At 39.4% G+C, this 26,200-nt stretch overlaps 1 protein-coding gene across 5 annotated transcripts in view; it reads right to left on the bottom strand.

Moving 5' to 3' along the window:
- The window catches only part of LOC128834874 (isoaspartyl peptidase/L-asparaginase-like), a 253,892-nt gene that overhangs the window by 166,065 nt on the left and 61,627 nt on the right, over positions 1-26,200 (bottom strand). For all 5 annotated transcript variants that reach the window (XR_008444511.1, XR_008444512.1, XM_054024027.1 and 2 more), the window contains exon 3: positions 19,512-19,654. Coding sequence is in view for 3 of the 5 variants with exons in the window: in XM_054024027.1 (XP_053880002.1) it covers positions 19,512-19,654 (143 nt within the window). In the remaining 2 variants the exon portion in view is untranslated. The remainder of the gene's footprint in view (positions 1-19,511; positions 19,655-26,200) is intronic.

Consider the following 26,200-nt stretch of genomic DNA (forward strand, 5'->3'; position numbering starts at 1 on the left):
GGTCCAGCAGAAAATATCCATGGCCTTCCAGGTCAAGCAAACCAAAACAAGCAGATGCTGTCTATGCAGGAAGTCAACATGCTAGGGATGGCCATTTGGAAGGCACAAAAATTTATTAAAAACCCAGACGGCATGCCAGGGAGTTACAAAGCAGCTGGAAGAAGGAATGTGAGAAAAGAGGTATAAAGAGAGATGCTGATCTCACTGGCACTCATGGCAGTTTTGCCAGTAGTATCAGGCCCTCTAGCAGAGTTAATTCTGAAAAATAGCCTCAAATTTCATAGCATGTTAAATTTATGTCCTGATTTTGGAATGCTTATTCATGCTGCTAAGAGCCACATTGATTTTACTGGGCCATCATGGCAGGCCTGTAGGGCCAAGATCTTAGATTGTATAGTAGGACAAATACAATTACATTTATGGAAATTTTTACCAAAATATTTTTGGTGTTAGACTTCTGATTTTTCAAACCTGAAAATGAAGATTTTACCCCCCCACACATGACATTTTTGTTGAAATTATTTTTTGACAAAAATATTCTGACCAGTTCTATCATTTCATTATTTTCAAGTGTTCAAAGTGTTCTAGGAACCTGACAGAAACAAATAAGGATAGTGTCTTTGCTCTATGAACCTATTTTTACTTTTTTCTCTAATATGTATTTAATTTAAGTCAGGATGCTGAACCAAACACATAAAAGAAGTCCAGAAAACTTGCACAAAAACCTGTGCAAGGACTGATTTAATAAAGACTCTGTGAAAACATCCACTTGTGTATGTTTCATGAAGGCAAAATAGCATATTTCTCTGAGATAAATATTTCAAGATACTCTATTTTTTATCATAATTCCCATTGATATCATATGATCAGGAGATGGTCACATCCATAACATGCACAGAAATGGCTAGCAATGTACATTACTAACTATGGTCTTTGTCACACTCCTAAACTGATCAAGAATTGAATTAATATGAAACATTTCTGCCACAGTAACTCCATTTAACTTATTATTGCATTTCTAACTAGCTCCTGTTTCCTGGAATGTTTAATCCAAATAAGAAGATTGTGCCAACAAAAAGGAGAAAAAAAAATAAAGCTGCCCTTAAACTACAAATATAACATATAAATGAAAACTTTAATTATTCACTCCAGTAGATTAGGTAGAGAAACCTTGTTTCCTCTGGGAATGGATGATTTCCTAGGCAAGGCTACTACAACTGAATCAGTTTTGGGAACAAAGCCCCAATACTTCAGTTTTCTCTTTTTGTATATGATTTTTCCATAATTGTTTTTCCAGGTCAGGAAGAACTGTGAAAACGTGGTTTGTTCCTACTGTGTCACAAAGAATTTTTATCAACTTTTCTAGATTTTTTAAGGTGTCAGAAGTAGAATCTGAACCCCCAATTTAATTAGAGTTATGCCATCTGGGTGGAATGTTTTTAGGGATGACTCTTCAAACGAGAAGGATAAATACTTTCTCTCGCTCTTCATTCCAGGAGAAGGAAATAGGAGCATTTGTATGCTTTCCTTTTCTTTGCTTCCATCTAATTGGGCTGGAATTAGACAAATGCTTGCTGACTTCATGTACATCAGAAGGCATATCAATGAATCAAATATGTGGGAAAGGAAGGGCTCTGGGGCTTTACTTTGGTCTAGTCCAGGGATCGGAAACCTTTGGCATGCAGCCCGTCAAGGAAATCCACTGGCGGGCCAGGACGGTTTGTTTACCTGCAGCGTCTGCAGGTTCGGCCGGTCGCAGCTCTCACTGGCCGCCGTTCGCCATTCCAGGCCAATGGGGTCTGTGGGAAGCAGCGCAGACCGAGGGATAGAGGCCATCTAGTCTATATCTAAACTTAGGTCGACTTATCTACATTGCTAAGGGGGTTGAAAACTTCACACCCCTGAGACACATAGTTAAGCCTGCCTAAGCCCCAGTGTCAAACCTGCAAGGTTGATGGAAGAATTTTTCCACTGACCTAGCTACTACTCTTGGAGGGCTGGATTAGCTACAGGAATGGAAAAGCCCTTCCATTGCTGCAGCAAGTGCCTACATTATAATGCTGCAACGGAGTATTACACAACAGCAACATAGCTGTGCCTTTGCACCCATGTATCAGCCGCGATGTTTTTAAAACAAAGTTTTAAGTCCTGTGAGTAGTCCTAGGGCAGGATAGGACCTGGATCCAAAAGTGGAGCTACCCTTTCCTATAGTTTCCTATATTTTCCGATTTGTGTCTTGCTTCAACCCAACTACTTTTCACCTGCTCTTTCAGTCACACAGAGGAGAATCTGCTAAAACATCTTATGTCTTTGAGTGATGTTCTTTGTCTGTTCTGCCAATCAGGACAAAAACACTGCTGATAGAAAAGAGCCTGAACAAGCAGGTTAGACACGTCTTTCTATTTTTCTTTCTTTCAAGTTTTCCATTACATTTTCCTTACAATGAGTGAAAACTCACGCAGAGGACAGAGAGGTCATCTGGACTTTGCCTAAGCAGAATGCAATCTAGAGCATTTGGTGTAAAGGACAAACTGAGCCTTTGATTGGCAGGAATCTAGCTTTTGTAATTGGTCCATTTACCATTTGTCACTCACCTGGCAGATTGAAAATCCTGTTAGTCTGGATTACTGCAGCTACATAAGCATAGAAAGGTACCATAACTTTAAGCATTGGGTAAAGGGTTATCATGGATTTGGATTTTTTTTATTGCTAGAATCTTAGGGGGGGAAATGTATGGTCAAATTCTGGCAGGTGCTACTGGTGGATGCCTGAAAACACAAGAGCAGTGGCAGGAGCACAGTGAAAAGTTGGCTGTCCCTATTATGGCCCCTGAAAATAATGTAGAGAGCCTGCAGAAGTTTGGGGTATGTACTAGAAGCAAGGAGGCATGGTATACATCTTTATTGATTTATGTTCCCTGATATGGCATAGACTTTACATAAATACCCCTGCACTGATTATTCTTACTTTTCATAATGGGCTGCTTGTATATATGCTTTCAGTGGGGGGGTTGGGAGGAATCATTAACACTTTTTCCCAACTGCCAAATAGAACTTAGCCATAGCGTTAAAATAGCTGTTTGACCCATGCAATAAAACTGTAGTTGCCTTCTATTGCCCAGAAAGGCAAGAAAAAGTACAGTACCATTTTAAAATCTTTCACTGGGTGGAAAAGCATACAAACACATTAGAGGCTCTGTAGGAAAACATTGTTGAACATTGATGGACAGCTGGGAAGCTAGCTGTGATTGAATTTTTCACTGTAAATTCTTCCTTTTTATTCACACTTTTATACAGCAAGCATTTGAATGGTGAATGTATTTATTTAGGAAGTTTTTTGCAGAGAGCTCTCAGCTACTGCTATGGGTACTCGCATGGCCCCACAGTATGCCAACATTTTTATGTCTGACTTAGAACAACGCTTCCTCAGCTCTCGTCCCCTAGTGCCCCTCCTCTACTTGCGCTACATTGATGACATCTTCATCATATGGACCCACGGAAAGGAGGCCCTTGAAGAATTCCACCTGGACTTCAACAATGTCCACCCCACCATCAACCTCAGCCTGGACCAGTCCACACAAGAGATCCACTTCCTGGACACTACAATACAAATAATTGATGGTCACATAAATACCACCCTATACCGGAAACCTACTGACCGCTATACGTACCTACATGCCTCCAGCTTCCATCCAAGACACATCACACGATCCATTGTCTACAGCCAAGCCCTAAGATACAACCGAATTTGCTCCAACCCCTCAGACAGAGACAAACACCTACAAGATCTTTATCAAGCATTCGTAAAACTACAATACCCACCTGGGGAAGTGAGGAAACAGATTGACAGAGCAAGACGGGTACCCAGAAATCACCTACTGCAGGACAGGCCCAACAAGGACAATAACAGAACACCACTGGCCATCACATACAGCCCCCAGCTAAAACCTCTCCAGCGCATTATCCACGATCTACAACCTATCCTAGAAAATGATCCCTCACTCTCACAGACCTTGGGAGGCAGGCCAGTCCTCGCTTACAGACAACCCCCCCAACCTGAAGCAAATACTCACCAGCAACTACACACCACACCACAGAAACATCAACCCAGGAACCTATCCCTGTAGCAAACCTCGTTGCCTACTCTGTCCCCATATCTACTCTGGAAACAGCATCACAGGACCCAACCACATCAGCCACACCATCAGGGGCTCATTCACCTGCACATCCACTAATGTCATATATGCCATCATGTGCCAGCAATGCCCCTCTGCCATGTACATTGGCCAAACCGGACAGTCCCTCCGCAAAAGAATAAATGGACACAAATCGGACATCAGGAATGGTAACATACATAAGCCAGTAAGTGAACACTTCAATCTCCCTGGTCATTCTATTACAGATTTAAAAGTCACTATCATTGAACAAAAAAACTTCAGAAACAGACTTCAAAGAGAAACAGCAGAACTAAAATTCATTTGCAAATTCAACACCATTAATCTGGGCTTGAATAGGGACTGGGAGTGGCTGGCTCACTACAGAAGCAGCTTTTCCTCTCCTGGAATTGACACCTCCTCATCTATTATTGGGAGTGGACTACATCCACCCTGATTGAATTGGCTCGGTCAACACTGGTTCTCCACTTGTGAAGTAACTCCCTGCTCTCCATGTGTCAGTATATAATGCCTGCATCTGTAACTTTCACTCTATGCATCCGAAGAAGTGAGGTTTTTACTCACGAAAGCTTATGCCCAAATAAATCTGTTAGTCTTTAAGGTGCCACCAGACTCCTTGTTGTTTTTGTAGATACAGACTAACACGGCTACCCCCTGATACTCAGCTACTGTGGTAATAGCATTTATCAATATCTTGTTTAATTTGTTGAATGATATTTTGTGAAATACTTAATCAGTAAATGGCTTTGCTTTCGGAAAAGTAAACCTTGAAGGCCCGATTTTAAAATTTGCAAATTCACAAAATTTGTGAATAGGTACCAAATTCAAAAAATAGGAGGCACTTTGAAATTTTGGCCTTAATACTATCACTTGTACGCTAAGGTTAAATGTACATAGGACACTATTTAAACAAAATGTAGAGCCTCTTGACTATAAGATAGAGTGAACAAAATCCAATGTCCCACATCAAATACATTGTTCAAATGGCAGACAGTATTGTCTAAACAGGACCAAAACCTGTTCATTCTAGAAAATGATCCCAAATACTGTCTTCTCTCTTTGTTGGAAGCCTCTGATAGATCCTACTATCTGCCATCCCTATCAGTGTCTGATCAAGAGGTTTAGAATGGACATCTGCTTTGACAGACTGAACTCTGGTTCTATGCAGCTTGTAATAAATGCACATGAACCTACACTACTGTAAAAAATATAAGAAAATATGTCTTGTATTAAAGGTTGCTACAGATGTCTTACAAAGTAAGGAATATATTTTTACTGAATTCAGTGGGGCTTAAGTGAAGACTATAAAAGGGAACAAAGTTATTCAGGGTTCATATTCAACATTATTGGGAAGTTTGTTAGCTATGGCTCATTAATGTCAGCTACCTGAGGAGAATTACAGGGACATTGTCAAGGTTGACCCTCATCCCTTTCCAAATGATATTTTATGTTTTAAAATGCCCTCTACTAAAACAGAACATTTCTTTTTAGGATTAGGCTGTCAAAATTGGGATTGGTTGAGCCATTTATAATTGATTCTATTCATTTTTTGAAGCCTACAGTTGGTACATAGATGTGACTTACTGAATGCCTATTGAATAATGCTTGGTCATTGCTTATTAAATAATACTATACATTACTGGAACCCAAGCTAGGATGGACTTTTAAGAGACAGTATTGAGATAGTGCTGAAGGACTAATATGTTTGAACTAAGATAAAGTTGTGCTTTCTAGTAGTAAAAACTTGACAATTGCAGTAGGTTGTATTTATACTTTTTCTTCTCAAAGTTTTTGAAATCAAAAGCAGAGATCCTTTATTGATCTTATTAATCCAAAAAACAGAATCCAAATATGTGTTTGGGAAATATGCCACATAGATGACTTAGTGAATAATATTACACCTTTTTTACCAAGCGGTTAGTCAAGTTAAGGGCCCTGTGCGATGTACTATTAGGAGGAGAAATTGCTGATGGAGTCTGGCATCTTTGATGCAATCGTATTTATTTAAAAGAATGTACAAAGTTTTGTTTCCCTGAACACAGGAGGAATCAAATAACAGGAGACAGATTCTTTGCTCACAGACCTAAGCCTCTTTCAGCCAACACTCTGCCCAAAAGCACTCTAATTAGCTTTTTCTCAGGACCACACTACCAGTGTTTCTTTGGTTGAGGATGGTGATTCCTTTCGGTCTTCTCTGTTGGCTTCTCTCATAGACAAACACAGTTCTATAGTTTGCTCCATCAGTCCCTAGGGAAACCCCTCGGGTCACACAATTCAGCTTCTACTCAAGCCTTGCCATGTCCCTGCATTTTGGGTAGTACTCCTATGGTTTCAGCTACATGGTTACACAAAGGAACGTAATGGCTTCTTTACATTTACCCTTAATGAAAGAGATTGTTACACCCACCAACTTCAATGAGGTTTGGTCCAACCCATAACAATAACTCTCTAAAGTTTTAATGTTTACGGGACAGATCTTTTCAACGTAATATTAACTAAACTCAGTGGTCAAATCAGGCACCCAAGTACTATAAATAATTGAGTATGGCTGTTGTTATGTTCTTATGAGCCTCCCGGCCTGGATTGACAGTCTCATGGTAGTGGAGCTCACACAAGCACTCTAAAAATAGCTGTATAGACAGCGCTTTCAAGTTGCAGCTCAGGCTGGAGCTCAGACCCTGAAACCTAGGGTGGGGGTAGGCATCAGAGTCTCAGTTCCAGTCTAAGCTTCAGCATCAAAGCACTATCTATACAGCTATTTTTAGGGCACTACTGGGAACCCCACTAACCCGAGTCTGTGGACCTGGGCTAGGAAGCTCGCTCCTGCAACTCCAAAATGCTGTGCAGGCAGATCCTTTGAAGGAAAGATGTGCATTGCAAAGGAATTACATTAGATCTCTGTGCATTGAAAAGTTTGTGGAGATTACAGCATTGACTTTTCTGTGTGTGTATGAATCTGGCTACAGAGGGGGTTTTCCATATTTATCTTCTAGGTCAAATATTATATGTAACTTCCACCTATGAACATATATGTGCTTACTGTGTTTTTGTGACTGATGTACTTCAGTCTCACTGTCCAACTCTAAACTGTCTATCATTATTACAATGAGTAAGGACTGCTGAATGTGCTATATATGGATGAGTATGCTCCTCCATTCATTGATTAATGGACTTAGAGTGCTCCATGGAATCCCACACATTCAATATTATATCCATAAGTGCTGTATTTTGCATTTGGATCTCTGATTTAACTGACAGATACAGTATATAAAACCTCATGCAGACAGACTTTTCTCAATTGGCTACACATCGGAAAAGACTAAATTATAGCCAATAAATTGGCTCCTGGTATGCTTCCTTCAGATATCAGAAAAAAGAGCAAGTGCAGTTTGTAAATACAGTATGTTGAGCCAAACAAAGGCAGGGACCCTGTAATTTCAATATTCTGTAATGGATTGTGGATATTAACAGCACTATAGAAATATTTAATTAAAAGGAAATTGTGTTGCATTTTATTGGAGATAGGCCAGACCTGGAACAGAGGTTCCATGCCCACCCTTTCTAGCCCCATGACAATCTCTACAACTCAGCTCCATCTCTGCTTTTCATGGACCTGCCACTCTGGAGAGGAGAGATACAAATCTAGAGATCTGTGCTACTTGGCACAATAGCAGATTATCAGTTCTGCCTGCAAGGTCTGGCATGTCCCTCAAACAAATAACTTCTTCAAAATATTGGATATCCATAGTGTGGATTTGAAGTCAGAATTGAGGTTTAAGACCAGCTGCTAAAGTACAGTGTTTGAGCTACACGTGCTCACGGGTCTTGTCCACAAAATCAGTTGAACAATCATTTCACCAGAAAGTAGTTTTTTCTCTCCCTAATTTGCTATTTTTAGGACTACAAGCAAGGAGACCTGAAGATGGAGAGTTCATGCTGATATAGAGTCTTCAGCTACATTTTTAATTCTCACTGCAGCTATTACAAGATTGTTTTCAAAAGTGAATTGATCTGGAAGATTCCAGGCTTTCCACTAGATAGTTCTAGAGCGACTCAGGAGTGGGGACAGGAATTTTTTTTCCCCACCAGGCCCATTTACCCTCTGCAAATTGAGCTCTGTGTCATGCTCAGTGTATGTACCATTTGTATAGCTGGAAACCTGTACTAACCCTTTAGACAGAGGAGCTGCACAGGTTTCACTGCCAGGGGAGCCTCCACAGCAAGGGAGGCAGGGGCAAAATTTGTCCTTTAATATACATTAATCTTTTATGCAAGGATTTCTTCTTAAAGTTCAACTCAGGCAAATGATGGGCCATGTCTGTGTAGTCAGCCAGGTATAGACACGATCACTCATGCTTTGAATATTCAGCTGCTCAGAGAAGTTATCTCAGATCTTAAAAAGCTACAACATTTGAGTGAATAAACTTCTTTTTCATTCTTATGTCAGACTTATACGTTAGAACGCAGACTTTATCAAAACAATCTTTCATGTTGGCAACTGTCTTTAAATTCTCAGCACTGTAGCCTTCCATGTTATGTTACCCATTTACTTCTGGTCCGGATTTCTCATGGAGTCATGATCAGTACTTCAATGAGAACTTGATATGATCACCACAGATAGGGCCTGTTATGTAGCCAGAGAAAGCCAGCACTATGAAAAGTCACTGTGGGTATTGTAAATGAGATGCTCTTCCTAACAACCAGTTCAGCGCAGAAGCCAGAGGGAGGGATGAGAGGGAGGGCCACAATATGCCAAAGCCTGTGTTCCACAGATGTGCTGATTTTTTATTTTTAGCTATCTGAGTTAGAGTGAAGCTTCACGGCTGCAGACGCACAAAGGCTGGGGAGATTTCACAGCTCAGCAGTAGGAGAGCTGAATTCTTAATAAATGAAAGCTTTATTTTCTTTTTTTCTCCTCCATTTGTTCAGTTTTAGTACTTAAAGAAAGAGAGAAAATGCAGAATTAAACAATAAAGTGACTAAATGGGTACAAGAGAGAGCTGGAGTCTGATTGTATAATGTGGCAATTAAATCTGTCTCTGCTGTTTAGAGAGGAAGCAGCATACCTATGCAGATTGCCAGTACCCTCTTGAGTAATACCCCGTGCAAAATCCGAATGCTTATCTTCAGATCAGTCATTGTACATATAAAGAACATTTCCCAGTGTCCATATATAACTTGCAAGATAAAAATCATATTTCAACATCTCACTATGTAAAAACATGTTATTTTTTTAACTGCATTTGGGAACAGAAATCCAGAGTGTGTGTCATATTTAAAGAGAAAAGATCTAAAGTAAAAAGTCTACTGCTGCATGAAAAAGCACTTGAAGACAATTCATGCCCATTTCTGTCTGATCTTCCTAGTTCCCTTTTCAGGAAGTTAAGCTGGAGCACTCAATATTATTTATAGTGGGCAATTTGTGAAATTTATTTGGGAAATTATTCTTTTGTTCTTGATGCAAATTAAATAAACCTGCTATGTTTCTGTTCAAAAGCTAAATAAAAAATCCCATGAGAGTGTTTTTAATTATAAAGTTGAAATAAGCAAACAAAAATATCTCTCTTCAGCGCAGTTTGTACTTTTTAATTATGTTTCAGAAAATGTAAAATAAGGCTCTTAGTCTTTGATGGCAGTATTGTTGTGAAATAAGACCAATTCTTTCAAAATAATGTTTTCTAAGACTTGATGACATGTTTTTAGAAAATAATATTTTAATGGTGATTTGCCATTTTGTCAAGCGAAAAATGCTTTCTAAATCTGGACTATTACTAGGACAATGAAACTTTAAATATTAAAGTGCTTATTAATACTATTTTTCTTAGTCAGGACAGGCTAGCTTCAGATTACTATTACAGAGCATAGGGGAATGAAGTCTGATAGGGTAATTGATCAGAAGCTGATGAATTTTTCATCTAAATCAGTCAAGCTTATCTGTCAGGCCACTGATAGGCCAAGGTCTTTCATTGTAGGTTTCACAGGTGCCTCTGGAATACATCCTTATTTCAGTTTTCAGATTTAAAATGTCCAGGCTGAATATAGCACTACATGCTTTGAAGTACTCTAGCTTTTCCTTTAGTTCCCTACACAGCAGATATGCCGCAAAATTATCTACATTAATTTCTTCGTAATTGCTTAGCAATTAGATTTTTAAGCTTCAGCACTTCATGAACAACCAAACAGAACATTTTGTATTAAAGCTGAATGCCACATTGTCAAATAAAGGAAAGAAAAGCCTCTTACGATTTATGAAATATTACTCTGTGTTAATATGTTTGGGAGAGAAAGTGCACACATTTCTTTAAATAAAAACAGAAACAACTGGTAAAAGACCATTCACCAAAATTATATTTTAAAAAACCAGGTTAGATCCTCACTTGGTATAAATTTGCATATTCCACACATTGACTTCAAGAAAATACTAGTCATGGATCTCACCCCCTCTATGTTTATTTGAAGGTTTAAATTAATATCTTCCTCAGAGTAAATGCCTTATTGTTGATATTTTATGCAATATAGATTATTTCTGTACTGCTCTTCAGCATGTTAAAGCTTAGATCAACCTTGCTACGTTACAAAATCTATTTTTCTATATTTAAACAATAACAAAATTTAAATAAATTTCAGCTATGAGTAATACATTTCACTTGCCCTTTACATGGCTTACAAATAACTACTCTTATTGCTAGAATTCCTTTAGGAGAATACAGAGTTCCATAATATTATGGCAAATAACAGGCTTTTAATATCTTTCCATTTTCTAATTACTCGCGCAATGATCACTAACTGAATTTCTTTCCCTACTTCCTGGGGGACCACCTACATTAAAAGAGAGGGACATAGTTTCTGGAAACATTGGGTCAATATCTCTTCTGCCTCACCCACCCTCCAGTGTCTTTTTTTTTCATTCTTTGGGGCTGTATCCCTTTTTACAAAGAAACCAGACTTGAACCCAGAGATATTAAAATGTTCTCCTTGTGAAGGGTTTTCCTTCCTTTGAGGTGCCACCTGGAACTAGGGTACCACTGAGCCCTCCTGACCACCAGCCTGAGCTCCCTTTCACCCTGTAATTCTGTAACAAGCTGCACAGGCTCACACTTTCACCAGCACACAGGTACACACCCAGCTGCAGAAATACACAGACACTGAAATCAGCTCTGCACGGGAAGGCTCAGCTAAGGAATTGACCAGTTCTCAAGTGCACACCCCACTCTAGCGGGTAAACCCAAAAGTGTACGGTCTTGCGCTGCACAGAGAACTGTAAGCATAAGCTCATTAAATACACCTCCTCCCTCAATGTGGAGAGGGATATACACAGCTTTCTGTCCCAGATTATGATTTCCACACACACACTGGTTTTAGACAAAACAAAAACAAGTTTATTAATTACAAAAGATAGATTTTAAGTTATAATAAGGGAAAGCAAACAGACCAAAGCAGATTACCAAGCAAATAAAACAAAAATGCAAACTAAGCTTAATATACCAAAGAAATTGGAGATGTGTAGCAAATTCTCATCCTAAATGTTGTTTTAGGCAGATTGCAGAGATTCTTGAAAGCAAGCTGCACTTGCTTGCAGCTTAAAACTCCAGTTATTCCTTTCACAGGCTAGACAACCTTCTAGCCTGGGTTCAGCCTTCCCCCCCCCAGTTCAGTCTTTCTGTTTCTCAGGTGTTTCCAGCAGTCTTCTTTCTTGGGCAGAGAGTCAGTGAAGAATGAACCATGATGATGTCATTCCCTTGCCTTAAATAGTTTTTGAATATGGCAGGAATCCTTTGTCTCCCAGTTTGAGTGCCACACCCGGTCAGTGGAATCCAGTACCAGGTGACTTGGTCACATGTCCCTGTAGGGTCAGAGCAGCCATAACTCGGAGGCCATTTGCAGCATCCCCAGGAAGGCTCCCCGGTGGGAGATTAGCATCTTCAAAGAACTATTGTTCTCCCTAATGGCCCTTACCAACCAGCCATCTAGACTGATTGCATTCTGTCTAGTGCGCGTTCCCTAAGTGTAAAGACATTTTTAATCGATGCATAGAAAATATTCTTAACTTCAGACACCAAAATGATACTGGCATACAAATAGGATAATCATATTCAGTAAATCATGACCTTTCCAATGATATCTCACATGCCTTAACTGGTATAAATACATCACAGTTATGCCATAATCATATCATAACAATATCCTTATGAAGAATATGGGGGCGTCGTGTTGCACTCCTGTAGCCATCATACCTGTAGGTTTTCATTAAACCCTGAACCCTCTATGTTTTAATAATAACAATAAAAAATACAGGTTTCAATTGTGGCTTTGCAACCCAACCAAAGGTAAGAATACTAAAACACACAGGAACTCCAACTTACAATCTACACCTCTACCTCAATATAACGCTGTCCTCGGGAGCCAAAAAATCTTACCACGTTATAGGTAAAACCGCGTTATATTGAACTTGCTTTGATCCACCGGAGTGTGCAGCCCTTCCCCCCCGGAGCACTGCTTTACCATGTTATATCCGAATTCAAGTTATATTGGGTCGCATAATATCAAGGTAGCGGTGTATCTCTGTTTCCTTCTGCTGCTCCCAGCTGTAAGTAAACTGTACCTGGTCAACACCCAGCACAGTGTACTTTCCCCAGCATGCTAATGCAGCTACGGTAGTTGGTGTACTGTCAAGGGGGATCCAAAGCTCCACCCAGTCCCCATCCACTTCTGTCCACTTGCACATAGAGGCTCCCAGAGCCTGCTTCCCCTTCCACACTGATAACTGTTATGTAGGCAGCCATCTCCAGCTGGACCACAATTTGGCCTATAGCTAGGATTTCTATACTGGGTACAGTGAAAGACTGCATTTGAGCTAATACTCTTGGAATTTATGACCTAAGCCTTTGACACTTCTTTAAAACTTCCTAAAATTGTTGGTATATAAAGGATGGCTGCCAGGGAACATGAAGAGTTAATTTAGGTTTCCCAGTCTCAATACCAGCCAAGCTTCTGCTGAGATGAATGCCCAAGAAGAAGAGAAGGATGAAGCATAAAGGAATTAAGACTGTCAGATGAAATTCAACTAACCGTTCTCCCTTTCTCTCATTCTCTTTCCCATCTTCTATTTATCTCCTTCTTTAGTTTAACTCCAGAAATGAACTGTTATAATGGCTGATGATATGTTTGAATGATCCAGGGCTGTTCTAGCAAAATTGTGATAGGGTTTCATATATATTAGGGATTTAAGTCTCCCTTAGTGAGTAAAAACCCTAATGTTTTAATATCAAAAGAATAGATTCATAGATTCCAAGGCCAGAAGGCTCCACTGTGATCATTGTCTGACCTCCCATATAACACAGGCCATAGAAATTCCCCGAAATAATTCCTAGAGTTTAGAAGAAACAGCAGATTCGTTTACAGAAAATGTCTATGGCTTTGATCCTGCAAGATTCCCTGCACAAGTGCAGGAGCCTGCCTAAGCAGAATCCTACTGAATTCAATAGGGCTTATTATTGCATGTGGGTCCAACTATGTGGAACAACTTGCAGGTTCAAGGCCCTTATCTAATTTATTTAATAAAATATGTCCAATTAACATGGTAGAGAAGATAAATATGTTCTCATGGGGGACAGTAGAAAATCCTGTTCAAAAGTTATGGGTCATGAGATTTAGCAGCAATAGCCTGATGCTGAGCATTTGAGGAGGAGGGATAAGGTGCCACCACAATTATTCAGAGAAGAAGAGATGCCAGCTGTGGCAGTGGCTCTATCCTGCTTTTTATTTATTTGTTTTGGTTTCCCTGGAAGGCACTGGACTATGCAGCACAGACCTTGGCAGAGACAGAGACAAACCTGCACCTTAGTTTTTATAACCTGGTGTTCCTAAAATTAGGCCTGGAATGACCTCTATACTGAAAAGTTTGGGACAGTCATTAGGGTGTATCCGCAAGGAAACTCATGAATCATTGTATGTAAAGACATGAAGCCGATTCAATTCTCCTGTTCAGATTACTCCTTTGACATTTTTGGGGAAGTTGGGCCACAACAGGGAAGGAAACACAGGTGAAAAGGAAGCTTCACCAGCAAACTACCACTTGGATAGGCAGAAAGTTATTCTGCACTTCTCCTAGGTACCATACATTTTGACAAAATTATGTTTGTTCAGCCAGAAAGGAGATTCAGCCATGGGATGTGCAGGAAAGGGTACTATGGCTAAAAAGCCCTGAAGATTGCGACGGAAAAGTGAGTGTTTCCACAAATTCAGGAAGCAAAACAGCCAGAAGGCAAGATGCTCAATCACATGAGCTTTTCTTCTCATGGGTAGCATCTCACATCTTCACCACAGAGAAGAATGGTCCAAGTCATTTTGGTCAGCAGCCTAACATGTTCTTGAACCCACAGAATTTTGAGATTTAAACAAGATGATTGGGGGGAGGGGGCTGTAAAGATCTTCTTTGAGATCGGGTCTCTCTTTTATAAATGGGGGGGGGCACACTCTTTTAAACATATATTTACATTTATAAATAGCGTAATGATACACTGAAATGGGTTTCATTTGTCATTTATGAATGTAAAGATATTCTTAAAAGCTGATTTTTAATCTACTTGACTATAATAGCTCCAAACTAAAGTTTCATATCATGTCCATCATCATTGTATCAGCACCTATAACACTGTAGCCTATATATGATAAGCTAATAATCTACACTTTAAAAAAAAAAGAATGGTTTATGACTATTCTTCCCATTTTTAAGCCAAGGAGAGACTTCCCTGAATAAGGAATACAAACTGCAAGATCTGGTTATCTGTCATAAAGAGGCTGTGCTCTTGTTAGCCATATAGGTATCTCACAGGTAATTACTAAAATGTATAATTTTAAAGTCAGATTTGAGTTACAGCAATGAAAAAAACATCAGTGCCTGATCCATTTTTTATATCTTTTTCCTCTCATTTCCTCTTTATGGATAAACACAATATTTAGCTGCCAACAGTGTAGCACAATTTGTTATACATTAATATATATATAACAATCCAAAACCAGTTCTCCATTCTGCCAGCTGCCCCAGCATTCCTGGATCCCCCTGCTCCCACAAAGTCCCAGGGTGAAATTTTGTCAAAACTGTCACTGACTTCCATGGAGCCAAGATCCTCAGTGTATTCTGGGCAGAGCAACTTGAGTCCTTCCATAGTTGGTGCATCTTACTTATAAATCAAACTGCTTGACTAGAAAAAAATATTTCTATATTTTGAAAACTAATAAAAATGTAAAATATAAAAAAGGAGGGGTGGGAATGGGAAGCATTTCTATTCTTTTGATCATCTATCAACTAACGAGTCTGATGTGTTTTCTTCAAACTTTAATTTAAACAAATAAGCATTTTTCTTCTGATCTGTTTTATGGCAGATTCTGACCAGAATATATTTTTTGTAGACTATGAAAACAGAAGTATTTAATGAAAATGCTGGAAGCCCTTTAACTACAGAGATGCAAATTGTGCTGGTGTAATTATAATTATGTTTTTTTCTGTAAGCTACTTTTACGGCAAGCTGAATTAAAAATGAAAATAAAATCTTTAAGGATCATATTTTACTTGCACTTGAGCTATAACAATGTACTTTCAAAACTTAGAAATAGAACAGCCACCAGAACACTCATTTTATTTGAGCAGTGATACTAGTTCCATTTGGTTCTAGTAACAATCTTTCTCTATTTACTTTACAATTGTTTTTGTCTGTTAAGTGTATGAATAATATTTTTTCTTAAATACCATCTCTAAATATCTCATTTAAGAAGAAAGTTAAAGAAGATTGTCTATCAATTCATTTAATGTGAATGCTTATATCTGATGTGTGAACTATGACACTAGTTTATGAGTCTCTGAAAGCAGTAAACTGTTATCCGAAGTGCTTTCTTTGTAAAAGCAATACTGTACCAGTAATACTGAGTAATTACTACAGTAATGAACAACTTTAATTATAATTATAAAAATTGTCTAGGGAAATATATATCTTGGAGGGTTGGGGTGAGGCTACAGCACATGATATTTTGAAGCAAGTTTTTGTTTAGGTGGATCCCTTTTACATCAGCCACATGATTGTTATGTATTTTTCTATAAATAAATTATTATAAACACATTATATGAATCATTTCTTTTCCATTTTGCCATTTCTGTTTTTAAATGTTGACCTATTCCCCTCATAGAGTCATAAATATAATCTTCACATTATCTCATTCGTTGGATTTCTCAAAATCTACATGTATATATTTTCCAAGAACCAATACAGTAATTCACATAAAAGATACAATACCTAATGTGAAATAAGAAAAGTATTAATTCCAACAACTCAATATACTATGGAATGAAACCTCTGAGAACATACAGGATTATTATCTTTTGGTAGTAATGGATTTATTGAGTTCAGTATCAATTATATGTGAATGGCTTGAGTGTACTAGGGCCTATTTCTATGCAGCTGAGTAACATGGGTGAGACTGGTTGCTTAAAGTGTTCCAGGATCAGCTCTTCATTTTGTGTTGGCCAGTTTCCGGAATACACAATTCCTGGAATTCACTTTTTTCAGCTTCTTTATGTGCTCCTTGAATGTCAGCATTCAGTCTGTGAACCCAAGGTACACCTGATGTTCATAGCAATCAAGGATTGTACCGTCCCATGATATCTGAAGTTTTCACATGGCCTGATAGTGTTTCAGGTGAATGGCACAGACTTGTCTTTTTCTAGGAATAACATTCAAGAACCATGTGAGATAATATTTTCCAAGTACACTCAGGGAACCACTTAGAGTGCACTTAGAATGTCCTCCAATCTTTCTGACTGGGTGGCGATGCAAAGGTGATCTGCATAAATGAATCTTCACACATCAGGGAATTCTTGTAGGTCATTTTTGTAGACATTAAACAGCAAGTGTGATGACACTGAACCTTGAGATAATCCATTTTGTTGAGTATGCCATTGACTTTTCTGAACATCCATCTCAGCAAAAAAATATTGATTCTCAAGCAGGGAGGAGATGACCTGGACCATTTTGCTTTTTCTCAGAATTCTTGTCAATTTCAGTAGAAGTGCACAATGGTTCATGGTGTCATAAGCAGCTGGCAGATCAACAAAAACGAACCCTGTAATTTTGCAGATTGAGAAACTATCTTTGATGTTTTGAAATGGGTTGCAACTTAGCCCTAGACTTGGTCATCAGTCAGCCTCTCTTCACTATTGGCTCTATTCTACACATCATCATCTGTGCATATAGCTTGTAGGTTGAGAAAAGGATACTGGGTGATAACTCTTTCCAGAGCTAGGGTCTTTATATGGTCTGATTAGTGCAATCACTTTGGCCTGTCTCCACAGCCCAAGGGTCTGTGTTGTCTCCATGCAAGAATTAAAGATGTCAAACAGCCAATTCTGCACTCTTGTGACAAAATGCAGTAATCATTCATTAGATACACCATTGAGTCCAGTTGCTTTTCCATATTTCAGAGTTTTCATGGCTATTATAAGTGTCTTAGTGTTGAGTTGCTCATTGTGCACTTTGCTATCTGAGGAGTGGACAACATTCCTGCTTAACTTGTTTCTTTTCCTGTTTTACTTTGTGGCTGGCTTACCATTTAGGCTGAGTTAGTGTGCAACTTGTCTGTGAGAGACTGTGGCAATGAGTTTGGGGTTTTGTCCATGAGAGTTCAGCTTACAAATGTTAGCCCAGGCTTTACAGCACAGGTTTGTTGTTGCAACCATCTCTCTGCAATGGCTACACTGATCCTTTCCATTCTCTCATATAAGCATGTTCCTCAGTCCAATGGTTTCTTCTCCAAACGGATCCAAGTCAAACAGTTCTCAATATTTTTTAGATTGTTTCTGGTCTGTTCTGAAAGCCCAAGTACAAATAATTTCCAGTGTCCCAGAGGGGTGTACTTTGGGGCAGTCTTCCACACCAGGGAGACAAATTCTCCATAACGCTCATGTGCCAGAGTAATATGACAGATGGATTAATCCAATTCAGAGGTAAAGGCGTCCCAGTCGGCCTTCCTAAAGCTGAATCTCAGCAGATACTTTGTTTTCCTGGGCTGTACTATAGCCTCTAATGGCACTTTCATTGGTCTATGCTTTGACCTTGGAATTGCTGCCATGACCTCCTTTTTGAAGTTGCCTGTATTTTGATGAATAACACAGGGTACGTTGGGATTGTACAGTTTGTTCCATCGTGTGCTTTGGAAGGTATATTTGTCATTGAAATCACAGAGCAAGATCAAGTTGTTTGTCGCTGCCCACTTCTCAAATTCTTCCTTATTATTGTCATTGTTGGGTGTTGTGACTATTGAAGTCCCCTATGACAAGGCATGGTTTTTCTGACAGGAGAAAGTTGGCTGGCCATGCAAACTGTTCAGCTGATGGCTTGTAAACAGAAACTACTGCGATTTGATCAATTCCTTTGTACCACAGTGTTTCGCAGTAGTGGTTTTCCCCTGTCTTTTGTCTGGTACAAGTATTGTGCTGCCACACATGTTGCTTTTTATGTTCACAGAAATATACATTCCAGGGATGTTTGGGGCTGTTGTCTCTCTCTGTGTTTCTTGCAAGCATGATATATGCTTTTATACCAGACAGAACATCAGCCTTCTCTGCAAAGAATATTTCCACATTGAAACTGATGACTTTAGGTGTCCTTTATGATGACATCTATGTCTATTTCTACTGTGTTCTCAGTGCATGTTGTCAGATTTGGTGTCTCCCATGGTTAGTTGCAATCAGAGAGTGACAGGGGTCATGATGCAGATAGATAGATAGATAAATAAATATTTCCTTCACTGTTGCACAACCTAGTCATCATCAGCTGGCTGATTTTTGTAGGTTTTGTAGGTCGGAAGGAGCAATTTGAAGGAAGACAAGCAACGTCTTTAATGGATTAGTTCCATACATCAGGGGCAGTATGGAAGAAAGCATTAGTTTACATAGGAAATATTAACAAACCAAAAAATAAAAATTGTCTACACTTAAGGCCAAGTCTGATCCCACTGAGGTCAACAGAAAAACTTCCATTGACCTCAGTGGGACCAAGTTTTGGCCTTTAATCAGCATAAAATGCATTAAAAATTAAATTGTTAATGCTAAAATAATAATATAATTTTCAATTGAAACACCTTACATATTTCACTAATCTGTCGTGGTGACAAATGACTGACAACAGATGTGATTAGTTAGATTATTTGTTTAACTTAACATTTCTCTCCCTGACCCTTTTACATTTTCTGGATCATTTTTAACAATTACACAATCTTATTTGTCCCCCTGTCAAGAAACATTAGAACTAAAACTGCACAGATAAAGAAAATAAAAGTTCTCTACCTTTTCCAAGACTGAACAAGCAAATGTCACCGGATTAGAAATGTTCCTGATGCAGGAGACTGCGCCAGCAGCGAGAGTTTTACCATTCATGATGATTGCATCAAGTTCCACATAACCATCAGCATTCAGTACAGCACCATGACCTGCAGGAAACCATTCCATTTGTAAAAGGTCAAACATTCTTAGCCTTAAGCTTTTGAAATGAAGCAGAGAAAACAATTTCAGAGCTATTTACTACCCTGTTCTCTGACAGCTTTTGTCCTGGCTTCCTGTAAGAGATATTTGCTTTTATAGTCACAATCCTTTAAGTAAATATGATGCTTGTGGCTACAAAAAAGCATTTGATTGTTTTCTTTGAGTCATAAAGCTTTTATCTTGTTTCTAAAATCATAAAGCCTGCTAGGCATTGCATTTTTCCAGTGGTATTGACTGATGTCCCTTCTCAACATTTTAGGTAATCAGATAAGAGTATAGATGATCATAGAGCAACTCTAGTAATGTAGGAAGATATTTATTATACATGAAATATGTTTACTACTGAGGTAGACATGACTATTTTAGAGACAAGGCAAAACTGATTACTATTGTCAAGTTTCAACACTTTGCATTTCTAATATGCTTCTAAGCTATCTGCTTTTGGGGCATTTGAAAGAGTACATTCAGAGCCCCTTCAGAGCATTGTTTAAACATAGAACTACACACATAATCATTATCAAACAGGCTATTATGGCTGCGAAGAATTCTATCCAAATAGGAAAAAGAAAGATGCAAAATCAGGCTAAAGCAAAATGAACAGTAAAATGATGCCTTACTAAAATTCCCACAAAGATGATATTAGTAAATGAAAAAAAAGTACTGTATAGTGAGGGAGGGATTAAAGAGATTATTATTTTCAAGTGAGCCATAACCTTTAACATGTGTAGTGATTTTGGTCAATCTAGGCAGCAGTGGGCATTTTTTCCATGTTGGAAATCCATGGCACAATTGTTAGTCTTTGGTTATGGCAAGCCTGGATTGGAATGTCAAGATTTTTTTTATTTATTTATTAGAGAGAAAAGGTGTGCGAGTTAATATCTTTTACTGGACCAATTTCTGTTGGTGAGAAAGACAAGCTTCCAAGCTTACACAGAGCTCTTCTTAAGGTCTGGGAAACAATCACTTTCCCAGTATGGTTGTGTCTCTCATCAACAAAGGTTGGTCTAACAAAAGATATTACTTCACCCACCTTATCTCTCTAATATCATGGGACTGACATGGCTACACCACCACTGCATACACAATTTTTCTTTTTGTCAGAACTGAGGAGTACTGGCAGGATATGCTGGCAAAGCTTGCATGGAAGATATACACAATATGCCATATGGCTACACTATCAGTCACTTGGATAAGCACTCAAATTCACCACCAAAATTATTACAAATCTGAAACAACTTCTAGACTATCCAGCAACACTTTTCTTTCAAACATTCCCACTAATGTTTCTCATTGCTCTCCTTTGAAAGCATCCCTAAAGCACCATCAGGTTTATGACTCTATAAATCTGTGAAAAGGCTTATAGTGAAATAACGGTCATCTGCTTCTAAATTAAAATAGTATCATAACACTAGGGGCTGGTATCTATAAACTTGTAACTCCTATAAGTAAAACATTAAATGGAGAAACAAATCCTTCCTAGACTTGATGTATATGACATAGCTGGGCAGTTAAGCAAAGGACTTCAGTTGTAACAACAAGGGAAAAATAAAATCTTAAAGTTAAGGAAGAAGTACAAATGAAGCTGTTTATTTGTGTTATTGATATTCTATCTATGTTCATGATAGCCAAGCACTTTACAGACATTAAAATCAACATCTGTCTAGCAATTAGCACAAACCAGCCACCTATCTTATCGATGGGATACCCTTGGGCTGAGGGCACAAATTAAGAAAAAGCCAGAGTGAACAAATCTTGACTTGTACCCTTAAAAATAATAATCACCAAACTTGGACTTGGGCAGAATGCATGAGGGAGGAAATTCCAGTGCTCAAGTTGTTCCAATGAGAGTGCCTAAATCCCTGAGCCACGGGGTCCAACCCTACGGACAGAGAGCATAAACTTCGGGATGGAATGCAACTCCCACAGTAGGAAGAAGTAAACTCTGAAGCCCTAATTCAGAAAACCACACTCATGCTAAAAAGTGTTTCAAGAAACCAAATGGCACCACTCTTTGTGGGTGAAAATTGGGGAAGGAGCTTAAAATAGCCAGGTCCACAATGCTCTATAAACTTCTGAATGCTAACCCACCTTGAAAAGAGCTGGTCAAGAATTTTCCAGCAGAACAGTTTTGTGTTGGGAAATGCTGATTTGCTGAATCAAAACTTTCTATCAATTAGATTCTGTAAAAACTTTTGATTGAAACCCAGCAGGTAGGCTAGCCAGTTTCCTGCCAGCCCTCCCAGCTGCCCAGCTCCATGCCTGGCAGGCCTCTGGACTACTAGGTTCCCCAGACTACCTGGGAAGCTGGCTCACAGGCTGGACAGCTCCCTAGCTGTCTGCCTGCAGGTGGGTCGGTTGCCCAGCCCAGTCAGTGGTGGCTACCTACCTGGCCAGTTGCCTAAATGGCCAGAATTCCTGGGTTGCAGGCTTCCTAGCTGTCCTGTTTCCTTAGTAGTACTTACTCAGCTAGCCAACTCCCTGGGCTTCCTGGCTTCCCAGGCAGCAGGATCCCTGGGCTGCCTGCTTAACAGGCAGGCAAGTTGCCAGATGGTGAGCTGACCAGGTAGACAAGGAGCTGGCTGCTGAAACTGATTTTTTAAAACATGACATTCCAAATGCAAATTTTTTCACAGGATGAAAACTCTGGTCCCCATATACTTCTAACGATGTGCTGGAGCTGGATACAGATTGTTGCCTTGTGTCCCAAACTATGGTCTACATACAGCAGCCAGGATTCACAATGGTCTCCAAAAGCCATGTCAGAGTTGTGACTATTCCAGGCATTCTCACCTCTTCCACCTTTTTTAAACCATCTTCACTTTGGTAGATTTATTTTTATTGTTCAACTTTGTATTGAATAATGATCACATGGAATGGAAGAAACTGGGGACAGGGTGTGGTCTCCAGTCAACTCAAGCCACTTTGGAAATGTTTACACTGCACTGTAAACATAGGTCTGTGGGACCAGGGCTTGTGGACTCATGTTTCCAAGCCCACACCTGAGTATCCATGCTGCATTGCAAATCTGGACTTACAATTGCTGGATCCAGGTCTCACAACTATGCCAAAGCATTCATGCTGCACTACACTCACCTTCTGACTCAGGTCTGCAGCTAGATCTGTGTCCACACTGCAAAATTATAAGACTTGCATTCAAGTCACAGAGGGACTTGGGGCTCTGACCTATCCCCCAAGCAGGATCCTAAGACAAAGGTCCTGCATGCATGATGATTGAAATCATAGTCATATGTGTGTGGCTAGAAGGGGGATTTGAGATCAAACCTGAGTAAGAGCTTGGGCTTAGTGTGCAATGTAGACATACCCTTTGACCCACAGAGCCAGTGCAAAGTGGACAGACTCTGCCTGAAGGCTACCAGCAATGAATTCCCCATGCATAGATGAACTCTTCACTGGTATAAAGCTTGTGGAGGTAGAACAGCTGCCTCTTGTATCAGCTGCTGTAACTATTGCCAAGGCTATGTGGTGCAGGTTTGTGGAGATACACTCTTCCCACTCCCAAGATCTGAGCAGAGCTCTGCACTTAGGATGAATTCAGTCTCATGGAAAACTAGGGAAAAGAGTTGGTGGAGAACCACAAAAAGAAGGAGAACCACAAAGAGAAGGAGATGATTTCTGGCCTAACTAGGACTCCTTCTTATCATCCATCCTGACCTTGGTGTGACCTTACTTTTAAAACTGTTAAGCATGACATGCCCAATCTGGCATTGTTTGCTGAACTTCTCAGGCATTTAGCTGTTCTGGTTTCATTTCTACCTCTCCAACTACTGTTGGTTCTTGCTGTTGGTGATGATGGTTATTAAATACTCCTCTTTCATGTGACAATTCCACAATTCAAGTGCTTCTTCTTTGGCCAATTCTTCTTCTCTACCTCTATGATTGCCTGTAACCACATTAACTTTAAATTCAGCCTTAAGTAGAAGTTCAATGCTGATGATGCCCAAATCTCCATTTCCTTCAATGTTTTGGTCTTTTCATCACTTTCTGACTGCCTTGTTTTCTTTCTGTACGGCTTTTCACCATCTGATGTAGTCCTCCAAACAAGATGCGCGGGGACGAGAAACAGAAGGTCAGGAAACAGAAAGTCAGACCAAAATGCAGTCTCATGCTTTCTCCATCTCTTTAAGACTCTTTGACCATACCTCAGCTTGTGAGACAGAACTCGGGTCTTGATTTCTCAGAATGGGGGGTTGTAAATTATATTAAATATTAACTTTCTTTCTAACAAGCTTTCCAAAACCAAAAAAATCTTAATTTTTTAGTAATTGAGCTTTTATTTCATATTTTCTATGGTGTATTATTTAAGTGCTATTCATGCTGACTGCATGAAATCTAAGGATGTAGCCTTTCATACTTTCTCCTTTACATATCACTCACTGCACATCGGGGGGGCGGGTGGGGGAAGGCTGATAATTTCAGAAGAACCCAAAACATTAACCATCAAGATGTATGTGCCTAACAGAGCAATCATGTCATTTTATTGTCTACTTTGTGTTTCTCCTCTTCCCCCCCAATCTTATCTGCTAAGACAAGATTGTTACCTCAGTCCAGCATGGTATGCTCTTTTGGCCTGTGGCCATGTCTTTACTTGTCTGGCAGGCATCTAGAAGATTTCTGGCCACTTGAAAAGACAAAAAAAAAAAAACACCTTTGACAAGGTCCCTCACCAAAGGCTCTTATGCAAAGTAAGCTGCCACGGGATAAGAGGGAAGGTGCTCTCATGGACCGGTAACTGGTTAAAAGATAGGAAACAAAGGGTAGGTATAAATGGTCAGTTTTCAGAATGGAGAGAGGTAAATAGTGGTGTCCCCCAAGGGTCTGTACTAGGACAAGTGCTGTTCAACATATTCATAAATGATCTGGAAAAGGGGGTAAACAGTGAGGTGGCAAAATTTGCAGATGATACAAAATTACTAAAGATAGTTAAAACCCAGGCAGACTGTGAAGAGCTACAAAAGGATCTCTCAAAACTGGGTGAGTGGGCAACAAAATGGCAGATGAAAGTTAATGTTGATAAATGCAAAATAATACACATTGGAAACCATAATCCCAACTATACATATAAAATGATGGGGTCTAGATTAGCTGTTACCACTCAAGAAAGAGATCTTGAAGTCATTGTGGATAGTTCTCTGAAAACATCCACTCAATGTGCAGTGATAGCCAAAAAAGTGAACAGAATGCTGGGAATAATTAAGAAAGGGATAGATAATAGGACAGAAAATATCATGTTGCCTCTATATAACTCCATGGTGTGCCCACATCTTGAGTACTGTGTGCAGATGTGGGCACCCCATCTCAAAAAAGACATATTGGAATTGGAAAAGGTTCAGAAAAGGGCAACAAAAATGATTAGGGGTATGGAACAGCTTCCATATGAGGAGAGATTAATAAGATTGGGACTTTTCAGCTTGGAACAGAGACGGCTAAGGGGAGATATGATTGAGGTCTATAAAATCATGACTGGTGTAGAGAAAGTAGATAAGGAAGTGTTGTTCACTACTTCTCATAACACAAAACTAGGGGCACCAAATGAAATTAATAGGCAGCAGCTTTAAAACAAATAAAAGGAAGTATTTCTTCACACAACACACAATCAACCTGTGGAACTCCTTGCCAGAGGATGTTGTGAAGGCCAAGACCATAATAGGGTTCAAAAAAGAACTAGATAAATTCATGGAGGATAGAGGTCCATCAATGGCTATTATCCAGGATGTGAAGGAACGGTGTCCCTAGCCTCTGTTTGCCAGAAGCTGGGCATGAACGACAGGGGATGGATCACTTGATGATTACCTGTTCTGTTCATTCCCTCTGGGGCACCTGGCACTGGCCACTGTTGAAATACAGGATACTGGGCTAGATGGACCTTTGATCTGACCCAGTAGGGTCATTCTTATGTAAATAATAATAGTCATCTGGGAAGACAGTAGATCATTTGAACCACAGTTCCCAGAACATAAGAAAACCATTTCATTTCAAGACAAGCTGGTGAGGCTGGACCATAGAAGAGCAATTTTCAATGCCTGCAATCAGATGGCAAGTGCTATAGATACTATATTTAGATTAGCTGGCCAGCTATCTGTGGTTGTCTCTGTGTCCCCACTCCTGAATTTCAATTAATTAAAAAACAAAGTGCCACGTGTTTTCTCTGCTGTATTTAAAAATGGGAATATAAAATTCTATTTCCCAATATCTTCTTTAACTTCCTGTCTTTTTCAGAACAAGAAACAAAATCTTCCTCCACAGGCCAAATTCAGAACTGGTTTGAGCAGTTCAGCTAAACTTAGGTCAACAGGTTTGCACCCACTTATACAAGGTCTGAATATGGTCCTCAGTCATTAAGATTTTCCTTTGATTCACACTCTGGTTTTCTGACCTCACCTGTTTTTATTTTCCAGATTGTTCTGTATACTCCTCAAATATCACACTTCTTTCTGTTTTCCCTTCTCGTCTCTTCACAGTTGGTGGTATGTTCT

The sequence above is a fragment of the Malaclemys terrapin genome, chromosome 3 (genome assembly GCF_027887155.1).
Source record: "Malaclemys terrapin pileata isolate rMalTer1 chromosome 3, rMalTer1.hap1, whole genome shotgun sequence".
Taxonomy (NCBI): Eukaryota; Metazoa; Chordata; order Testudines; family Emydidae; genus Malaclemys; species Malaclemys terrapin.